The 21,280-nt window shown below is 42.5% G+C and overlaps 1 protein-coding gene across 1 annotated transcript in view; it reads left to right on the forward strand.

Annotated features, from left to right (window-relative positions):
• Positions 1-307: 307 nt before the first annotated feature.
• Positions 308-21,280, forward strand: part of IKZF3 (IKAROS family zinc finger 3) — a 33,365-nt gene continuing 12,392 nt past the window's right edge. The window contains exons 1-4 of the mRNA XM_053964953.1: positions 308-367; positions 5,729-5,782; positions 7,009-7,119; positions 20,303-20,563. Of these exons, the coding sequence (XP_053820928.1) occupies positions 5,743-5,782; positions 7,009-7,119; positions 20,303-20,563 (412 nt within the window). The 5' untranslated portion in view covers positions 308-367; positions 5,729-5,742. The remainder of the gene's footprint in view (positions 368-5,728; positions 5,783-7,008; positions 7,120-20,302; positions 20,564-21,280) is intronic.

Here is a 21,280-nt window from a genome sequence, read left to right on the forward strand (position 1 = left end):
CCCTTAAAATAAAAACAGAGTGAAGATATAATTGTTTCTCTGAGGGTAAACATGCGGGAAAGTAGGGATTTCAATCAGAGAACAACTCTGGCAGTAAGAGAAAATGGCCATGGATAATCCTGGGATGGAAACCAGAGGTTTCTGATTGCTGCACAGCAATCCCAGGACTTTCTTAAAATTTGTAGAACCAGGAAACCTGCCTAATTATTAAATGACTCTGGAAGGGGATTACAGAGATTGTCTGGAATAGCCAAGAATTGCTTGATTATCCCACTTATTTTTTTATTTTTTACACATTTCTAGAATCTTTTTTCCAAGCAATGGAAAAGCAACAGTGTAAGAAGCAGCCGTTGGCACCACACAGGAAGTGAGTAGGAGAATCATGTTTCCATGTTGTTATCCTGCTCCTGATCTATGATAATTTGTGCTGCCTTTGGGTTTGGATCCAAGTGATGAGCTCAGATCCCGATTTCACTTCTCACTTCATTAACTGGTTTTGGGCCTGAAGTGATCTCTAAATGTCACCTGCTGCTACCCCCTGCCCCAGCAGGAATATTCTGCACCTGGTCAGGTCTCTCAAAGCTCTGTTCAGGCCCAATGTGGAATGAGCCTCTTTTTGGAGTCTGTACTAGAGGACTTTGAAATTCATATTTGTTTTATTTTATTGAAGAACTTTGTACTTTGATTTTCTGCTAGATAGCAACATTGTTTTCTTAAGAAAACCATCTCAGCCTAAGTTCTCTTTACTATTATCTCAGCCATTTAACTTTAACACACAGTCCGAGGTGTGCCCATTCTGGGGACAAAAGTGGCTGGGGGCTCCCCCGATCTGCCAAAACAGGCGCTGTGCCCTCAGCCCCCTGCCCTGCCGCTGCCCTTCCCGAGGGGCGGGAGTCCCCTGCGAGCGGCACCAGCAGCGGCTGCAAGGCAGGCGAGTCCGGACCCGGCACCGGGACCGGGTCGGCTCCTCTCCCCGCCGCCCGGCGCCGCTCTCCGCCCGCCGAGCACCGAGCCGGATGTCACGGTGACGGGCGGGAGGCGAGGCCGGTGCGCTCCGCTGGCAGTCCCGAGCCCGGGCGGGCAGGTGGAGCTGGGACCCGCGAACGGAGCATGGAAGGTGAGAAACGACCCCGCTCTTACCCCGGACCCTCTGTCCTGCCGGGGCCCGCAGCGGCTCCATCGCCCGAGGGCTTTGAGCCGCTTCTTCAGCGCTTGCTGCAAACAATTCGCAGGCTCCGGAAAAGAAATCGAATCGCGTGTAGCAATTAAACGGGAAACGAACGGGGCTTTTTGCCCCCTCTCTATTTAATTTCAGAGATATCACAAAGCGCGTGATAAAGCCAGGGTTTAGAGCGCGCTTTATCTGCTGTTCGTATTCCGGGGTTTAACGAATTCAAGGATGTCTTCTTTCTTTTCACCTGTAAAACATGCCCATAATATTCAGAGCCAGCAAAAACCGATCTGGGAGTTAATATTGGGTTCTGGAATACTTACCTGTCATAGAAAAGCAGTATTTCTGGTGTTTTTAACAATCCTGGCAAAGAAGCTTGGCAAAGCATCACTTGGTTTCTTATTTCAAAGGTGGAGATTCTTACTTCTGCTCACGGCTTTAAGGACTCCAGTTTAGGTTCTACTCTGTCTCAATGACTTGAGGGTTTTGATTATTTTAAGTTAGCTGCAGATGGCTATTTAAAAATGCATTTTCTTTTGCTGAAGGCTTTTTAACTATTTTCCGGTAAATAATCACTCATTGAATCTGACTGAATCGAGAATGTTGCTGTTGGAGAGAAGTAATTAATGATTTGAAAGAATGGGTTTGAAGGCACTTCGGCACTTAAATATGCAGCTTCATTTTCCTGATCGAGTTTGGATTGCTGTCTTTTTGGGAGGGAAAGTTTGTGAGGTGTGTTGGAATAGTCTGCAATTAGAAAATAACAACGTTTCATTATAACTGAGGTTATCTAAGAAGTCCTTTCTTTGGTGTTCTTATTTCTTGTGTGCTCAAAGTGAATATGGAAATGATCCTTCAGGTTTTGGGTCTGCACTTGAGGATGATGAGGATCCATTAATGTGCCTGAGGGTGCTGGACTGGGGGATGAAATTAGTGCAACAGTGCTGTAATGCGTTATCCTTGGATACAGTAACTTTCAGGAGTGTTTCCATGGGCCTTGGACAAATCTCCGTGCCCTGAGGACAGAGGGATAACACGGCTGACTTGGATTTTCCACACCCAGTGCATGGAGGTTTGGTAGGGTCTCAGAGGAGAAGACAGGCCCTGGCAAGAGTGGGTGTTTGAACCAAAATTTGTCGTTAACTTGATTGTATTTCTGCGTGAGTGGTTTGGTTTTGTGACTACCAAAAGAATTGTCCAGCTGGAGCTGTCAGCTCCAGGTTCTGGGCTCGGATCAACAGGTTGGATCAGGAGTTGGACTTTGATGATCCTAGTGGGTCTCTTCTGACTCAGGACAGTCTATAATTCAGGATATCCTATATTGAATCGCTGAATTATTCTGCTGGGTTTAGGAGGTTGTATGCACCAATATGAAAAAAATATCCTTAATTATACACTGCTGATCAGTGTATAATATCAGTGCTGATCAGGATTTCTTCCCAAAATGACAGGTGCACTTAAAATGCCCATGACGTTTCACACACTGCATGGTGCTTAAGAGCAGCAAAGTATCAGAGACCCCATAAAGAGTTTACTTGGCCCAGGTGCCTTCTTCAGAAAGCTATGGAGGCTGTGGATGATGAAGAAGTATATTCAGTGAAGACATCAGCTAGAATTTCTCTCCTTAATGGCCCAATGTGGGTTGAAGGTGAAAAACTTGTTGGAGTGGAAGAGGTTGAGTGGTGTACATAGTGAAGGCACTGACTTCTGACAAGGAAACTGTCTGTTTCTGCTCCATACTCTGTGATGGAAGGACTAAGAGCAGATGGGATTTCAAAGGTGTCTCCTTCCCTGTGCTGTTGAGCTGAAAAGTGCAGCCGGCAAGAAAAGGGTTTCATTCTTGTTTCATTTTGGGGACAAACAGGTGAAATTATAATAATTCAAAATATACCTCCCATTCTGTATTAAGGACAGAAAGGAAACAAGGTCATCAGTGATTTGAAAAATATCCATTTTTGGGGGGTTAAATTTCTGGTTGGCTCTTCTGGTCAAATACCAGGATAAAGTATGATTAGTGTTGCATACTAAAATACCACAGCACTTTTTTAGCAAACTATTTGAATATTTTGGCTCCCTTTGCCTATTGGTGTAGAACACAGGATGGCCAAGGATTGGTTTCGAAAGCACATGAATTTTACTTCTGCTTTGTAAATGCACATTGTGCCTCAGCTGCAGCACACAGAGACGGGCGTCCCCTTCCCATGCACCCCAGCCAGTGGAGCTCTTTGAAGCTTGGGAAGACAAACGTGTTCTGTAAGTGATTTCCTGCCTTGTGTTTTTCTGAACATTTGGTAGAAAAATAACCTTATTGGTATAGAATCAGGGGTGGAATCTACCCACATGTTCTCCTGTCACCATTAAGGACTTAGGACAGTCAGGAAAGAGATCTGAGGTTAAATATGAAGATATCTCTAAGGCTCTAAGAAGCTTCTGGAGACTGATGCTGTAAAGAAACCAGGTGCTGGTGAGAGGAGGCTGGAGGCTTGAAAGTGAGACAAAGACCAGGACGTTTCTCAAGCAAGAAGAGAAACATTGTTTGTCATTTTTCTTATCTCCTCCAAAGGGTTATCCTGCCCAGCAGCCATCATGGGCATGCAACTGTTGTGTTCAACAAAATCTGAATAAATTCACAGACTCCATCTCAGCAGGGAGGAGATGAGGGTTTCAGGAGGCTGGGCAGGTCCTGCTCAGCTCTCGTGGGGTTCAGGCAGTGCCATTCTCCAGCAAGTTTTCCTGCAGCTGCCAGGGAAGCCTGAGGAATCCAATGGTTTCTAAAAATATATAGTTATCCAGGAATATATGTAGAACTATTGGAATTCAAGAAGTCATGTAGGGGTTCTAGTTTTTTCCTCCATGACCTCCTGGGAGCTCAGGGGAACGCAGAATTGCTGCCAAGGTTTCAACGGCACCTTGGGGCTTCAGCCTGGGGCTTTGACCCCCATCACCCAAATGGAGCAACTGTGCAGGGATTCTGAATGCAATTAAAACCAAAATCAGATGTTGCAGAATAAGGGAGATTTCATTTAATTGTGTGCAGAATTACAAATTGTGTAATTTAAGTGTCTGTATTTATGGAATCACAGAAGGTTTTGGGATGGAAGAGCATTAAAGCTCATCCAGTTCCACCCCCAGACATGGGCAGGGACTGCTTCCAGTACCCCAAGTTGCTCCAAGCCCCATCCAGCCTTGATCACTTGAACACTTCCAGGAATGGGGCAGACACAGCTTCTCTGGGCAACTTATTGCAATGTAAAGTTAAAGTCAATATTAGAGAAAATTTTGTTCATTTACCCAGAATTTACTGATGTTTTCTCATCATTATTTGCTGTATAAATTGGCCCATTTGTTTCTTTGTACCTCAATTTTCCTGGCATAACAGAATGAAAATGAGAAATTAAGGACTATAACTATACAGTTCCTTGATCTTTCTTATTCACTTCAAAATATCGATTCAGTAAATATCTGAACTTTTTGTCATTGATTCTGTGACTATCTTTATGATGCAAGGCCTCTATTTCGTTGCACACATTATCCCCCCCTTTATTCATGCAGTTTTTTTGGAGTACCTCTTCTGATACCATGCTGCCTCGCTGGAGAGTTACCAGAGCTTTATATTTTAACGTTGCAGAGACCACAAAAAAGTTCCATATGCAGAGGAGGTAAAGACAGATAATTATGGGGTAAATGTCACCCGTGGTTAACACCTCATGCCCGCTGCCTGGGTGTTTCTGTTATGTAACTGCCAGGAAAAAATTTTCCTGGTCCAGAAACTGTTATTATTTAGGTTCAAAGCTGACAAAAGATATTATGGCATGTAAAAAATAAAGAGGGGGAAAAAGCTACAGGAAAGAAAGGAGGAAGGAAGCAGGTAACTGTGTCTGAATTCAGCCTCCTAGCAATGAAATCTCAAGGCAGGGAGGCCTTAAGTAAAGACAAAACGGGACAGCTCAGGTCTGTGCCTCCAATTCAACTCAACAGCTGAACTTTGGGCACTGGAGTGGGGAGTGGGAATACCTGCAGCTTGTGCTGGCTTCAGAGCTCTGCTGAGCCCCCAGCACACTGGGAAACCGGGCTGCACGGGTAGTCGTCTGAAAAGTTTTTTAAATTCCTAGCATTTGATCCCTTTTGGAATTTCTCAGTGGGAATTAGACTTGCATTCCCATGAAAACCAAGTAGATCTTGTGAAGATAATGGGGGTTTCCCTTTGTGTTGGAAAAGGAATGTAAAAATATCTTTGTGCTTTAGAGAAATTAACTTCATAGTACGGCTGCACTGTGCTCACAGGGTACTAGATGAGTAAATCGAAAGCATAAGGTACTCTGTTCTATAATTTTTGAAGTTAGAAAATCATACTTAATCCCTTTTCTGGGCACAGGCCAGTGCTCAGGATATAAAGAAGTGAAGCATTATACTAATTTGGTTTTTATTTCTTTGAAACGTTTTCGTTTTCAATTTTACTTTCAGCCAAGAAAACAGGAATTTATAAGATTGTAACAACTGTGTCGTGAACTGTTCTAAATATTAGACACCTCAGGCTGTTTTTCTGTTTTTTTGCAGATTCACAGCCCGGGATGGACCTCAGTAACCCTCAGGAACAGCCCATAGCTGCAGGTACTGTGCTGTTCAGTTGTGTTCATCTTCCACCCTCTCTTGACAATTTTATATTTAAATGGAGAAAAAGACAGGAATTACAGCTGGTTTAGGGTCCCAGGACACTGAATAACAGTTGAAAGTACAAAGGGGGCATTAAAGGCAAAAAAAGTAAATTTTAGAGATTAAATAAAACCGTGGAAGTTCAATATAATACTGGAAAATCATAATGAAGTGGGAAAAAAGGACTTTATAGGAGGAAAGGAAATATTTTCAGGAGAAAGCTGGAAGTTTTGATTAGGGAAGCAAGAATAATACAATTCTCTTGGTTGACTGCATTTCTAAAAATATGAAAACAAACCTCCTGAGTGAGTTTGACAAGTGTTTCACTTTCTTGTTAATCAAAAGGTTGAGCCTCTTTTCAGCTCCAATGTAATATTTTGCTTGAGAAGGATCAGAGGTGTTACCATCCAGCTGTCAGTAGGTTAAAGAATTTACCAGCAATTTCACAGTATTACTGTAAATTTTAAAAATTCTCATAATGTTTGGAAAAAAACCCACTGTTTTTTAATTAAATATTGATTTGAAATTTACAGAAATACACGTAATATGGAGCTAGTTTGCATTGTGGGGTTAATGAAAGAGGCTTTATTTGAAACACTTTACCCGAATAAATTTCACTACAGTTAAAAATGTGTCTTTATTTCCAAGTAGAGAGGCTGGGATCTCTGGGATGCTGGTCTGCATGATAATGTTGATATTTAAAAATACACACATGGAATAAGCAGAGAAGTGCAAGTGGGTTCAAAGAGGCCTTGATTACATGTGCTTGAGCAGTTTTCTGGCCTAAGGCCAGAATGATTAATATTTTGCCCAAAAGAACAAAGTGGAGCTGTGATTCCTTTGCCTTGCTCCAAGGAGCTCCATCCCTGCTCACAGCAGTTGTCAGAGCGCCTATGATAGAGTTAGATATCCAGGATTTTATTCCTGCTGCCATTTAGAATAACCTCCAGAATATTTAGATCTGAGCAAAAGCTGAAAATGTGTTCCAGGTGTGTGTGAGAGTTTGTGTAGGATTTTGGGAAGTGAAATCATTCCCCAAAGTGCAACCAGTGCATCTGTACAAATAACATTGTGGGTACTGTCAGCAGTGCAGGGAGTATGCAGGTGCTTATTTTGAGGAAATCACCTGGAAATATTCTTGGAGAATAAATAGTTAATTATTTTTTGCCTTTTTTTTTTTCCAGAGGAACAAGAGGATTTGACAGACTGTAATCTGAACAAATCCCAGGAAATGGAAAGCATGGATAATGTGGAAGATATGAAGGAACACAATCAGTCTAATGAAGAAGCAGGAGGTAAAGTAGAGTTGGAATTCTGATAAATAATAGTTGTATTTTGTCTTTTTATTCATCTGATTATGCTATGAGAACATGCCTTTAAAAGGAATAGCAATACAATTCATTTGGAGCATTTCAACACACTCTAAAGAGGAGCAACACTTTTCCATCAGGGAACCTCACGTGCATTTTAGCAAGGTCAGTTTTACAGGATCTGTGAAATATGGATGGGAAGATAAAAGAGCAAGTGCATCTGGTGAGCCTCTAATGTGTGTGGTAACAAATTCCTATGCAGTTTGCATAGGCAAATCCTGTGTTAGGACTGCAATTTTTATTTATGCTGCTAAGTACTTTCATACCTAAAAAATAACTTGATAATTTATTCCTTTTTTTTGAAAGAAAGAACAAGTTATCTCAAATTCACAGGACCACTCAGACCTGTAAAATTTAAAAGTGTAGCAGCAATGCTGTATTTTAAACTGGGGGTGAAAGGGGGGTTGGTCAGTTTCAATGTTTATTGTTGAAGAAAATACCCTTCCTATAGGTCTGAGAGAAAACATAGGGATTAATTGAAATAATAAACTAATATGTACTGTCTTTAAAAACCAGCAGGCCCTCTTCGTTTATAGATAGAAGATAACAGCAGCAGCTCCTGAAACTTGGCAATCTTACAGAGCTCAGGGGTTTACATGTGTTGAATTTCTTCTGTGCTGTAGAGGCTTCTAAACTGAAATCTCAGCATTAACAACAGTTCCTGCCCATGATCTGAGAGTGCTCATCCCTGCCAGGGGCCTCAGCCACAACCAGTGAGGAGTGTGCCTGGTGGAGGATGTGGGGCAGGTGTCCTGGGGACAGCACACATGGTGTTACCAATTTCACAGGGCCTTTCTGTGACACAGGTCCATGGCAGTGCAGCAGCATCAAGGGAAATTACGGTTGTGGATTTGGGTAGGAGTTTGAGGTAGAGTTTGTATCACATGAATCAAGTAATTCACTAAAGAATTATGTGTTTTGGCTGTGCAAGTAGCTTTGGTTGTTCCCTCTAATGTTAATGTGATTATTTTGCAGAGGTTATGCTCTTGCATTATTAAAGACCAAATGTTTTTATTGGTTAACAAATTGCAAGCAAACATAAAACACTCAAGGGAGCGGTGAGATGAATCTCACTCAAGGATCTACAGTGCCAGTATCTGGAACTGCTGGTGTCTGGCCTTTCTGGACAATTTATGGAGAGACATCACACAGGTTCTCTGACCAAATTTGGGTGTCTGGATTAGGATGAAAAGCCTTGTGTCCCCAGAGCAGCTGCTGCTTAGCAGGACTCTGCAGTCGAGATTAGCTCATTATAGATGTCTGCAAAATAGAGCCTGCCTTGGGCAGGTGAGTTCTGCTCTGCTTACCCTAAATACAGAAGTTTAATAGAATAGACAGAATATGGAAGACTTGAGCATTTTCTACATCCAAGGCAGCTGATCTCTCAGATCCCACAGGACATAAAATATTCACAGCCATACTCCAGCTGTTGGTCCACCCCTTGCACCAATTCCACTCTCACTAGCTCGCTTCTCCCTGTGCTTTCCCAGGGTCCCAGCCCTTCACTCCACCTGCTCACTGAGCTGTGGGTGCAGGAAGCCAGGACAGGGTTTCTTTCCCAAACCCCCCAGTACTGACCACCTGAGAGGAGTTGCTGTAGCTTCTTCCCACCTTCCCTTTCCAGGAGCCATGTCCATACTGTTTGTATGCAGTGTCCAGGCATGAAGTCCTTTTCCTGCTCTTTGGCTGCCCTGTGCCTGCAGTACCATTTCTCACCCTCTTTTCCATACATTTAAGTCAGGAACAACTTGGACACGTGAGAGACTGTGTCAGTACAGCTCTTACCATTCATTTTTTATATTGCTGCTGATCTCTTAAAGTCTCTTTACCATTTGTTCTGGAATGCAAACAGTGAAAATTTACATCTCAAAGACAATGCTATAAATATCAATAAAACATCATTCCCCTCCAGCAGCCTCCCTTACCATTAGAGCTCATTCATTATAAAGTGAGTATGAACCTTCAGTACCACAGTGCCCCATTCCTTGCTGCTCACTGTAGGAATAAAGCCACAACTGCAAAGGAGAAAGCTGCTTCAAATGCACAAAAAAGTTACCTCCAGCATCTCCATGTGAAATGTTACAAAATAAAATATACATTGTGTTTGCTTCAGTGCTTCACACACTGTTCTCTGCAGTCATTCTGATACCGGAAGCACATTAAATCTTAAATATTTAAGCTATGCTGGTATTATGCTGTGCTAGTACTCCAGGCTGTGCAACGATCAGTAGTAGGTGCACTTAAATTTCCTCCCAACAGCACCAGTTCAGTTGCTGTTGGAGACTGAAATTCACAAATAATCTCAGCTTTCATGTCATGCCCTCTATAAAATAGCAGCAGCTCTGTTAGTCCCTGAGCAGTCCTCGTGGGTCACTAACTACTGTCTGACTTCTATAAATGAAACCACATTCTGACAGTGCTGTCCTAGTGGGAGGATTATCTTTTGGGGATCACTAACCCTGGTAAAATGAATATATAATATTCTCCAGGACCACAGAATAGAAATATCATCTGTATTGGTGGTGGCTTTTGGAAAAAGGATTATGTCCTGCCTACACCTGAAAAACCTACTGGTTAATAAAAACCAAAAATCTCCATTTCTTTATTTGGCACATTGACACGACCACTAATCCCCTCATTTTATAACAAATTTAAATAGAAATAATGAAAAATGCTGAAGTGGTTCTCATACATGTTAATCATGTTTGTGAGTGAGCAATTCCACTCCAGCACCTTCCCAATTCATCGCTGATGACAGCCTGCGACACAAACCTCTCCTTTTTCTCTCCTGAACCCCCACACGATCCGTGCCCCCGGGGTTTGTTCCATCTGCTGAAGGCCATCATGGGAACGCGAGGCCACTGACTCATGGAGAGAGATCAGGCCTTCGATAACCTGCTTTCCACTGCCTTAGTATGCCTGTAACATGTTTTTCTTCAGCACAATTATGTCTGGTTTTTCCATGTCTTGTCAGCCATCCGTAGTGAGTAGGAATCTTCCAGTTTCTTGGACTACGTGTTTTTGTGATTCTTGCATTATTCATGGGTGACACTGTGAGTATGTTGTGGGGAATTATTCTGAGGCTTTGAGCAGAAGCTGGACCTGTTTAAGTCTAGATATTGTCTGACTTGGTTTGGTGGAGCCTTTTATGCTAGAAGTCGTGCTGGGATCCTTTTAAAATCTTACAGTTAATAAAAGCACTAAATTAATGTATAGGGTTGAAACACCATCACTGGAGCTCAGTTTGCATGAAAAAAATCCACTTTTCCAGCAAGCAGTTTTGTATTTGTCCTTCCCTGAGCCTGTGCAAACACACCAGCTTATGGTGTTTTTTATGTGTGTCCTGACACAGGTGAAATGCCATTCCATGGAAACAACTCAACTTGTCCTACTCCACCCCCCTGTTAAACAGGCTTCCATGATGATCAGTGCTATGGATCGGGCAAACAATTAGGCAGCAGGCTATAGTAAAATGGTAATTAAAAGCTTGATGGGGAAGAATGAAAAAAAAAAGAAACAAAACCCCCTTTTCTTGCCTCAAGGGACTGGAAGCTGCACGCTGTGGTGCACATGGTGTATGCTTGCCTGCAACCATAAAAATACACCGTTCCCATGGTGCTTCCTGTGTCTAGTCTGAAAAGAGACAAGCAATGAGAGCGGGGGGGAAGCTCTTGATTTCCCCTGTTTCTTTATGTGCCCCCAACACTGTTACCTTTGGTGGCCAAAGCTGACACATCTTTAATTTAAAAATTAAATTAAAAAAGCCACGTTTCTTCCTCTGGGAGTCGCAGTCATGCATGAATGTTTAATTATGTCTTAATTCTCTCAGCTGTTGAGGCAGACAACTTTTGGGGTGTTATGAATGTCAGCAAGCTTTCATGGTTGTGAGCTAAAAAGAGATAAAAGCCACATTTGTGGTTTATGGATGTTAATTGCTGCTGCACTGAGGTGTGTGAGGGGGGCGGTTGAAAGGCTGGAGTGAGGCAGGAGAGGTGACAGAGCCTCACTGGGGCGCTCAGCGAGGTTCCAGCAGTGCTGCAAGAACACGCACTTATCTGCCTGGAAAGGAAGTGCCGTTTTTTATCAGAATATTTCATCTCCCAAGCCCAGCTCGAGCCCCGGCGCTCATGGGACTTGGGGTTATCTCACAACATCAGCAGAAGTTCACTGCAAGGGGATTTCTCTAGTGTTAAACCCAACAAGGAGCCTGTGCTGAACAGGTCAGGCTTCTCTGGGGGCTCTACTGGGACTGAAAGCCGCGTTTTCCTTATCAACAAACGATCCTCTTGACTTTGTTTGAACTCTTCAGACTGTGCCGTCAGCGGCAGGAATGCTGCCAGGCACGCTCGGTGACATCAACGGGGCGGTGGTGTCACCCAGCCTGTAAATGATTGACATCAGCTGGACTATCCTGAGCACTCAGCACTGACACAGACACTCGGATACTCTGATTGCTTGGAGATAATAAAAAAGTGCTGCTATTTCTCATTCTAATTAACCCATTATAGTGATTAGAAAATAGAATTTACTTTTGAGATATCCTGACTCCCAGTGGAAGCTTTGAGACAGAACAAGGGCTCGAAAGAGGATGGATGCACAGTTATTCAATAGATGATGGCCTTCATTCCGTAACTTTTAAACCCCCCCCCTTTTTTTTTTCTCACTTGTTCTACAATGTGTATCTTGGATCCATACAAAATAATTCCCTGAAATTACAGGTGAGAGAAATATTTATTCCTTTGGCATCGAAATAAAATCTAGTCCAAGACAGATGAGTTGTGATCCCTCCCCACTCCCCCCAGCAGAAAATAAGTGAAGATTCAGAAAATGGCTCTAGGAACTCAAATCACATGTTATTGTAGGAAATAATCTATTTTAGGAAATACAGATTAGTGAAAAGGAAATCAGTTAATGGGGATGAGTCACATTTTGCCCCCAAACCAGGCTGTTCATTTGGCACAAAATGGGAGTTGAAGGGACAGGCTCACTGTTTTTTCTGCTGGAAAAGTTTTGAGAAAGGGAAAACAGATCCACAAGAGTCAAAACTTTGCTAAAATATATACAAATAGTTCCCTGAGCATTGGAATTGATGGCTCTTTTGTCTCGCTGCTGACTGACTTTTAACTGAACTCTGCAGAATTTGCGCCGGGTGCTCGGTGCCTGTTTCACCTGGGGCTCCCCGGGCCAGCGCTGCCGTGTCCTCAGCGCCGTCTCCCATCACGCTGCATTCGCTCCAGTTCTTGTTCCGGCTTTAGTTCCTTCTCCTGCTCTGCAGGAGCGTTAGGAACTTCGTAAACTGGGAGCTCGCCGGGCTGTACTCCCGTGGAGCAGCGTGTGGCTGCGCTCACCTGCCGTGCGTGCCAGCCCCGCTCCTCTCCTGTCTCTCCTGGTGCAGGAGCTCCACCTCCAGGAGCGGCCCTGGGAGCTGCAGGTGCTCCCGGACGGGCGCTTTGAGCAATCCTGGTCTTCCAGGGAGGGCTGGGTTTGATGTGCACACTCCTGGGATCGTTTAGGCTGGGAAAGAGCTGTAAGATCAGCGTTACCAAGGGAACACAAAGCGGATGCACTCGCTCCTCTAGAAGGCTACACGAAAAGTAAACTACAAGCATTTGATTAAAGAACCTCAAATAGGAGACAACACAGGTGTATTCTAAAATTTAAGTCAATATTATTTACTATTGGAATTTTTTTATAGTTCAATCAAATCAGTTCACTGTTAAAGGTATTCAAGACCACCTGAACCAAGCTCCTGCCTTCAGCCTGTATGTGTTAAAATTCCTCAGGTATTTATCACAGATTTCCCTGTTCTTCGTATTATCTTATTTTCTCTCAGTATTTAATTTTTCTCACAAGAATATATTGCATTGTCAGGAAGGCTCCTGGGAGACGAATTTACAAAGAATAAATGAAATGATACTTTGAATTTCTCAGGTTTGAAGTTCATTTGAAGCACAGTTGACCAGAGTCGACCATGCCTGAGTGGTCACATTAGTGATTGGTCCCTTGATATAAGTAATGCCAGCGATTATCTGAATTTAACATGTGGCCTTTCTCAGTCTGACTGTTGGGTCCAGATGTTCTCTGATTAACTGTCTCATTGAAGTCTGATTTAACGGTTGTGATTGTATCTGCCTTGCTGGACTTAAGGAATTGTAATTTTAGAAATGTTTTATCTGGGTCATGGTATCTTCACAGCAAAGGAAGGGAAGAGCTTGTGCAGTTTCATTTTCTTCTGTGTTTTTCTGTAAGAAGGAGACTTTAAAGATATTTAAATCTGAAAGGATAACTTTAACAGGTGTCAAAATTAAAACAAATTTCATCTGGGACAGATGCTGGAAAACCTGGGCCCTGGAGGCCTGAGGATGTGGGATGGCATTTCCCCCTGTTCTCCCCTCCAGCAATGGGGTTGTAGAAAGTTGAGTAAAAATGGCAAATTATTGCCACTTTTTAAAATTAAACAACTAAAATACAATCCCGTGGTAGTTTCAGCATACACTAGCTATAGTTTTCCAGCCCCTAGTCCCATTTGTCCCAAGGAAGGTCATTCTGCTTCCCCAAATTCTGTTTGTAGTTTCAGTTAAGAGCATTTAAATGAAGTTAAATTCCATTTCCTTCTCTAAACTCAGCACTGCACAGTGTTGCTGTGCAGTTTCTCCTGTTTTACTCCAGCTTTGGGAACATTCAGTTTTGGGGAATATTTCTCCTTTACCCCTATTTCTGTTAATATAACTTCAATATAATTTGGAAACCTTTTGAATGAAAATCCTAGAAAAACACTAGAGTATGATTAGGCAGAAAATTATAAGAGAGGGAAATACTGTGTGTGAAATCATAGATTTCCACAGGAATATTAATCTTGATAAGAAAAATATTTTTTTAAGTAAGATGCTTGATGAGCCAGTTACATAATTCAAGTTTCCCAACTCACATGAGCTTGGAAACGATGTGTGTTGTTTGGTTGATGTTATTTTGCAATTAATTGTACAACTAGATAAATTATACTATGCTTTAATGATAGAGAGGCACTGGTATTAATGAAGTAGAAAATACACATCTGAGCACTTGGAAAATGATGCCTGGCTGATTTTTTTATTTTCTTTCCAATTCTCAGTGCTGCATTTCAATTTGATTTGTTTCTATTTTTGTTTCAAGTCACAATAAAACCAAGGAGACTCATTACCATTGAGCCTGCACTCCACAAAGGGGAATGATGAAAGTTTCTCTCCTATATTTAGAAGTGAAATTTCCACCAGGTGCATTCTGCACTGGGTCATTTAGGAATTACCCCTCACATCTGCCTTATAAAGTATCTAAACAAAATAAGTACTAGGCATTTTTTTGTATTGAAGTGACTATTGAACAACAGTACTAAGAAAATACTAAAAGGCACAAAGATAAAATAATCCCAAAGGCAAATATGTCCAAGTACTAAATGCAGTATTTGGGACTTTCAGTGTAGAAGTCTCTGCTTTGGCCTGTAGTGACACAAAAAGGGACCTGAGGAACAGGACAGGCCCAGTGTCTGCACCCTGCTAGGGCATTTCTTGTCACCATATCCTGGTTGGGGTGGTTGTCTCTGCTGTCTGGCTGGAAGTTAATTCTGCTCTGAGGTGATTGCTTGCTCTTTGTTGGCAAACAATGATCTCATAAAAGCTGTTGGGAAAAAGGGAGCTCAGGCTGGAGTCAGAGGGAAAACAAACTAGGGTGGGCCAAAGGCTTGAAATCCTTTCCCTTCCCTAGATGGTTATCTGCAGTGGGGTAGACGAAAAACATGGAGAAAAGTTGTCTTAACTCTGATAGTGTTGCCTCATTTAAAAAAAAAAAAAAATCTCATGCTGTTATTGTGTCACTTTACATTTTATAATTCCCCATTAGTTACAGTCTCCAAATTCTCAGTATATACATGTAATTGTTTTCCTCTTGTTTGAGGAAAAAAAACTTAGGCATAGCATTGTTTATTTTAATTATTTCCCCCGGTTTATAATTTTTATAGGGTGCACTATTCTCTTTATTCACTAAGGATAATGGAATTTTTTTATTCATGACTTATCTTTGCCCCAGTGTGTTGATTCCATTGCTGAGGTGTTTCTCACAAACATGCAGGATTCTGCCTTGAATTTGGAAACTCCGCTGACTTTTTCAGCTTCACCACTCTCTGTCTCAGGCTGGGCTGGGTACAGGAATCTCTCATTCTGGGAGGGGAGCAGCTCTGGCATGTGTCTGTAGGGTTTTGTGGGGATAACAGCGATGAATCATCAGTTAATACCTGTCAAACCCAGGTAGTCACAAGAACCCTCCAATATGCCCCGTATCGACTCCCTTCTTGTTCCTCGGCATCTGAATCCCATTAACAGCTGTCAAAACCTGGTAAACTATTTATATGCTTTCACAATTTGTTTAATTGGATAGTTAGGAAATGGCATACAAGAAAAGCTTTCCTTTTTCCTTTTTTTTTTTCCTTTAGTCTGGCTGAACATCTGTAGCATTAGGGGCTCATTATCTCTGAATTGGCACAGCAAATCAGCAGCATCATTAAAATGCCACATTAAGATGATTAAGTTTCTTTGTTACCCAGTTGACTTTTTGCATGTGCTGAGGATTTCACGATTATGACCCCACTCCTTGTAAAACACTTGAGCTACATCACCCTTTCCTGCCGTTGTATTTAATGGCTTCTGGGCTTTATTCCTTGTGCTTTTCCGATCGCTCCTGGTAAACTTTGCTTAACAACAGGACAAAACTTAGGTTTTCCTCTCTGTATTTGATGCCAGAGTCTCAGATTAATTGGAGAATTGGGGGGGGGGGGAGTGGTTCCTACTGAAACTTCCTCCTAGAGAAAACAGTTAAGAGTCAGAAACCCTCCAACTTGCCCTAATTATTTGACCCTCTTGACTTTTTTTATTTCTGCATTTCAGCCTGGAGAAGCGAGATTGTATGGAGATGTCAGAGCAGCCACCCAGTATCTGAAGGGGCCTAAAAGAAAGCAGAGAGGGGCTCTGCTTCAGGAATAGGAGTGTCAGGACAGGAGGGAATGGCTTTAAGCTGATAAAGGGAAAATTTGTGTTGGATATATGGGAGAAACCCCTCCCTGTGAGGGTGAGGAGGCCCTGGCACAGAGAAGCTGTGGCTACTCCATCCCTGGGAGTGCCCAAGGCCAGGCTGGATGGGGCTTGGACCAACCTGGGAGAGTGGAAGGTGTCCCTGCCCAGGGCAGGGGGTGGGACTGGAGGAGCTTTAATGTCCTTCCAACACAAACCCTTTGTGATTCTATCATGTTATAGAGCACACACAAGCACTGTTTGGGTGGTGACTCAGGCTGAAGTTGCCACCGCAGCTTTATTTTGGATTTTTTCCAGAACCCATTGTTTTTACAGTGTTTCAGGTGAAACAAAAATATTACTCTGGAGTATGTCTTTCATCTTGTAATCATCTCCCCAGGAAATGAAACCATGTGCATCAGCCTTAACGCATCACACCAGCACTTTGTTCTGTAAAAGCTGCAGCTTTTTTTTTTCCTCAGTGTATATTAACTCCATGAACTGCCTCAAGAAAAATAGTTCCCTGCCTTGGACTCTATGAATGCTTTTTTTTCTCTTACAACCTCTTTGCTTGCCTAATAGAAGAGATGATAGCTCTTATTTTTTCCACTGTGGGAACTTCGTTAGTGTTTTTAGGGATAATTGTGTTTTTCCTCAGTTAAATTTCCCTGTTCTACATGAAGTCACAACTTCCTTCCTCTTGATTAAGGCAGACCAGCCTGGAAACTCCCTGATCTAATAAAATATGTTGATATGATTTTTAAGTGACAGATACAAACCCTCCACACAGCTGCCAATCTCCTGATCACATGGTATTCCCTGTGCATGCCAGTACAGAGAAAACTCTGGGCTGAAAAAGTAATCTGGTGGCTCCAGACTCTGCAATCACTTGGTTAATTTTAGTACAACCTATACCAAGCCATCTTTTCCTCAGACTGCTTTGCACCAAAGCTGTCTCCTGTCTGGCTGTCAGGAGCTGGAGCAGCCTCTAAACCATCACAGGTGAAAAACTCCCACCCCTTCTAATTTATATTTGGGTTTAAAAAGTCTCTTCTCTTGTGTCTTCTTCTGGTCCCAGTCATCAGAAGGCAAATTTTTCTGTGAAAGTCCTTCAAATATCTACAGGAAAACACTTGAACTTTGGATGCCACGGACAGCTGAAACAGCCCCTGTTTTTTGTAGAGGCAGTGATGGAAAAGCCTTGATCAAAACTCAGGTGCATCCTCCTCTGTTACTACAAGGAAACACAAGCCTTACATGCAGTGTGGAAACTGCAGAGGTGATTCTTTTCCATGGTGGAATCATACATAGGATGATTTGCCCAGTTTGCACCAGTCCCTAAGGATGTGCCATGGAGGGTCTCAAACCAGTGCCCACACTGTGCCACAGACCCTGGCACAGCTCAGGAGCTGCGAGCCAAGCACTGTGGTGAGAAAGAGAAGCAAACAGCACAGAAGCCTCTGTTGGAGGTCACAGCTTGGCCTCCACTGCTGAACAACCGCGTGTGATGCAGATGAAAGGTGAGACGTTAAGTAGAAAGTGGGAATTGAAATTGTTTCTGAAAGCACCAACAAGGTGCAGCTGCACTGGGTACTTCCTTTTACCATGCTGGGCAGGATGTAGCAAATTATTTTGGAACGACCTCCTTTTGAGAGGGAAAAAAACAACCAACCAACCAAAAAAGCTTTTTTTTTTTTTTCCTTCTGGGAAAAGGATGGGTGTTGAAATCTGCTTTCAGCAACTGGCAATCATTTTTCCTCAGAAAATGGAAATGGTTGTATAAACTAATTTTGAAGGAGTCTTGATAGCAAGATCACCATCACACCCTTGGACATGGAGTTGGCAGCAGAAGGCACCTGCAGAGGAAACCTTGTTTCTGTGGAAGCAGGAATCTGTGGGATGTGAAGCAGAGCTGGTACTGAAGGATCCACAAAGAAAAACAGCCCATTTTTGGGTGAATCTGGAGCTCCCTGTGGCCCTCTGAGAAAACACCTAAACCCACTTGAGCTCATCCAGGACTGGGGCAGCAAGTCCCAACAGCAAAATCCAAATATTTTCCAGGATAGGGGATGAAAACACACAGTATGGGAGAAAACCCTTTCTTCCATCAATATCCCCATCCAAGGAGAGCACAAGAGGGATCTCAGAGTTTTCCACACTACTCTGGGGTCTTGTGTAGGACAAAGAAAGCATCACCCACCTGTTTCCCCCAGGTCAGCCCAAAGTCAGACAGATTGGCAGGACTTAATACAAACAATTAGGACAGAGGAGTGATCTTCTCCCTAAAATGTAGCTGAAAATGTTGATTTCATGAAATTCTAGGTTGCCAGATCTTTCTTTTTCAATGTTGCTTTTATGTCGCCACCTCATTTTCACTGCCACCCATTGTTTGTTCTCGTCATTTGATGTGGTTTATTACTCAGAACCAGAGCTAATACATATTCAGCAGTTCATGTTCTGTACTTTGGAGAAAGGACAAGTGATTCAGTGCCAGATTGAACTGTCTAATCCTCGGCTGGAGGAAGGAGCAGGTGGCCAGAGAACAAGGCTCAAACAGGAAGCAGTGTGGTGCATCTCATGGTGCTTGTCTTCACTCCGTAGCTTGAGGCACAACTTGAGTTTCAACCTTAGTCTGTCTCTTGTCAGAGAACCACGGAATGGCTTGGTTTGGAAAGACCTTAAAGCTCATCCTTGCCCTGAACAAGGACACTTTCCACTCTCCCAGGTTTGTCCAAGCCCCATCCAGCCTGGCCTTGGACACTTCCACGGATGGAGCAGCCACAGCTTCTCTGGCCAACTTGTACCAGAGCCTTCCCACCTTCACAGGGAGGAATTTCTTCCATATAGCCAACCTCAATTTTCCCTCTTTCACCTTAAAGCCATTCCCTCCTGTCCTGTCACTCCAGCTCATGATGAATTGTCCTTTTCTGTCTCCCTTGTGACTCCTTCAGACACTGGAAGGTGTTGTGAGGTCTCCACACAATCTTCGCTTCTCCAGGCTGAACAGCCCCAACTTTCTCAGCCAGCTTTAAGCAGAAAAAAACTGTCCTGGAAGTTAGTACGGATTTTAATGGAATTGCTGGTGGTGTTGGAGTTAATTGTGGAAAGGAAATTCAGCACCCTAAGCTGGGAATCATCAGCTGTTTATGCAGTGTGACCAATTTGCTTTCATTTTTACTCTTTAGTAAATCATTAGCTGCCTGCTACATCCACCTTTGTCATGGAGCTGCATTCATTTAGGCAATGCCTTTGGATTCCTCTGGACTGGCTACAGGTCCAGGAACCTGTTTGAAGGCCATGGATGCTGATCTTCAGGAGGCGTCAGGTTCTTTGCCACATCCTCACAAAATTACTTCAGGCAAAGCTTTTGCCATTTCTGGGATACATTTATTTATCAGGAAACCCTTTCCCTGCCTCTGCTAGTTTTACTCACATAGTAAATCAAGATTATCAACTGCTCCTCACACGTCTGAGAGCTATGGATAAAAACTGTGATTTGCAAGTGAAAATTAGGATTATTGATGAGGCTTAACTAGTGAGAATCTATTCCATGGGAGAACTGGGAGTCCTACACTGATCAGATATATTTCCAAGGCTTGTTCTAAGCACCAGAGGTTCCACAAGACAGTATAAGATATAATTACTTATTAAATTTGTGTCTTTCTGTATTTCCAATTCACAGAAGAAACTGAAATTCTGATTTCTATAAAAATAATACTTGTGAGTGGTGTGAAAAAGTGTTTTCTTTTGAATCCTGGCTAGTAATTTCAGGAGATGTTTGTACTGCATTATATATTCATAATCTGCAGAAGGAAATTCTCCATCAAAGATAATTACCAGGCAGGTTAATTGCTTTCAAAGGTTATCTCACTGTGAGTATTACTAAGTGTCCATGACCAGTGAAGTTCCACATCTCAACTTCATTTCTTCATCTGCATATTTCAGTAAAACTTTTAGGAAGACTGATACTGTCATTTTATGTAATTTTTAGTGCTTTTTTTTTTCCCTAAGATATTTCACTGTGGATAAAATTAGCCTTTTTTCACTTCTGTGCTTTGTTTTACCTGCAGATGATGTGATTAAAGTGAAAGGTGAATACAGTGAAAGAGAGGAGAGTGCTTTAAATTCCGAGCCAATGGAAAACCTGGAAGAATCCGAACTGCCTTACACATATCCCAGAGAATATAACGAATATGAGAGCATTAAACTGGAAAGACACTCTGGTTCATATGACAACGTCAGGCCAGCTAGTGGAAAGATGAATTGTGATATCTGTGGATTAGCCTGCATTAGCCTCAATGTCTTGATGGTTCATAAGCGTAGCCACACTGGTAAATATCCCTCTGTTGTTCTTGTAAGAGCTGGAGTACTGAAAATAAGATATTTTTTAATCTAGACTAGTTATTTTAAAAAAGGATACCAAAATCAGGGTTTCCTTGTTCCGTCCTTGACACCACATGTGATCTTTATCAAGTTACTTGCTGTTCTGTGCCTCACTTTACCCACCTTTCTTCTTATCGGGATTGAATATTATTAAAAGCAAGCTGGTGAGGCATTTTAAGAATTTTGGATGAAAGGCACTATGTAATGCAGTATTTCTGGCACAAAGCAAAAGTTAATTTGGTTTTGTGCTGCCATTTTCAGTCTGTATATAAATTTCTCTCTGTGCCATACTTTGGCAACAAACCAATGAGCATCTTAAGTTTCAGCCTGCAGTAAGATAAGACTTTTTTTCCCTTCTAAAAATTGCTGGCTTGTTGGAATCAGCCTCCTCCGGAGCGCTTCTTTCCATGGAAGAACTGTGCAGTGTTTTCCATAGTCCTACATATGCTACGAGCAGCTCTGACACCAGAGCTGCACCTCCCTCCCACTGAAGTCACACTCTGTGTGTTTCTATAGAAAGAAATCAATCCAATATCTCATTCTTTCCTCTTCCAAAAAGGCAGAGGACAGCATGATACCCACATAACCATTAAATGTCCTTTTCTGTATGTCATTTTAAGGTGAACGGCCATTCCAGTGTAATCAGTGCGGAGCTTCCTTTACTC

The sequence above is a fragment of the Vidua chalybeata genome, chromosome 26 (assembly GCF_026979565.1).
Source record: "Vidua chalybeata isolate OUT-0048 chromosome 26, bVidCha1 merged haplotype, whole genome shotgun sequence".
Taxonomy (NCBI): Eukaryota; Metazoa; Chordata; class Aves; order Passeriformes; family Viduidae; genus Vidua; species Vidua chalybeata.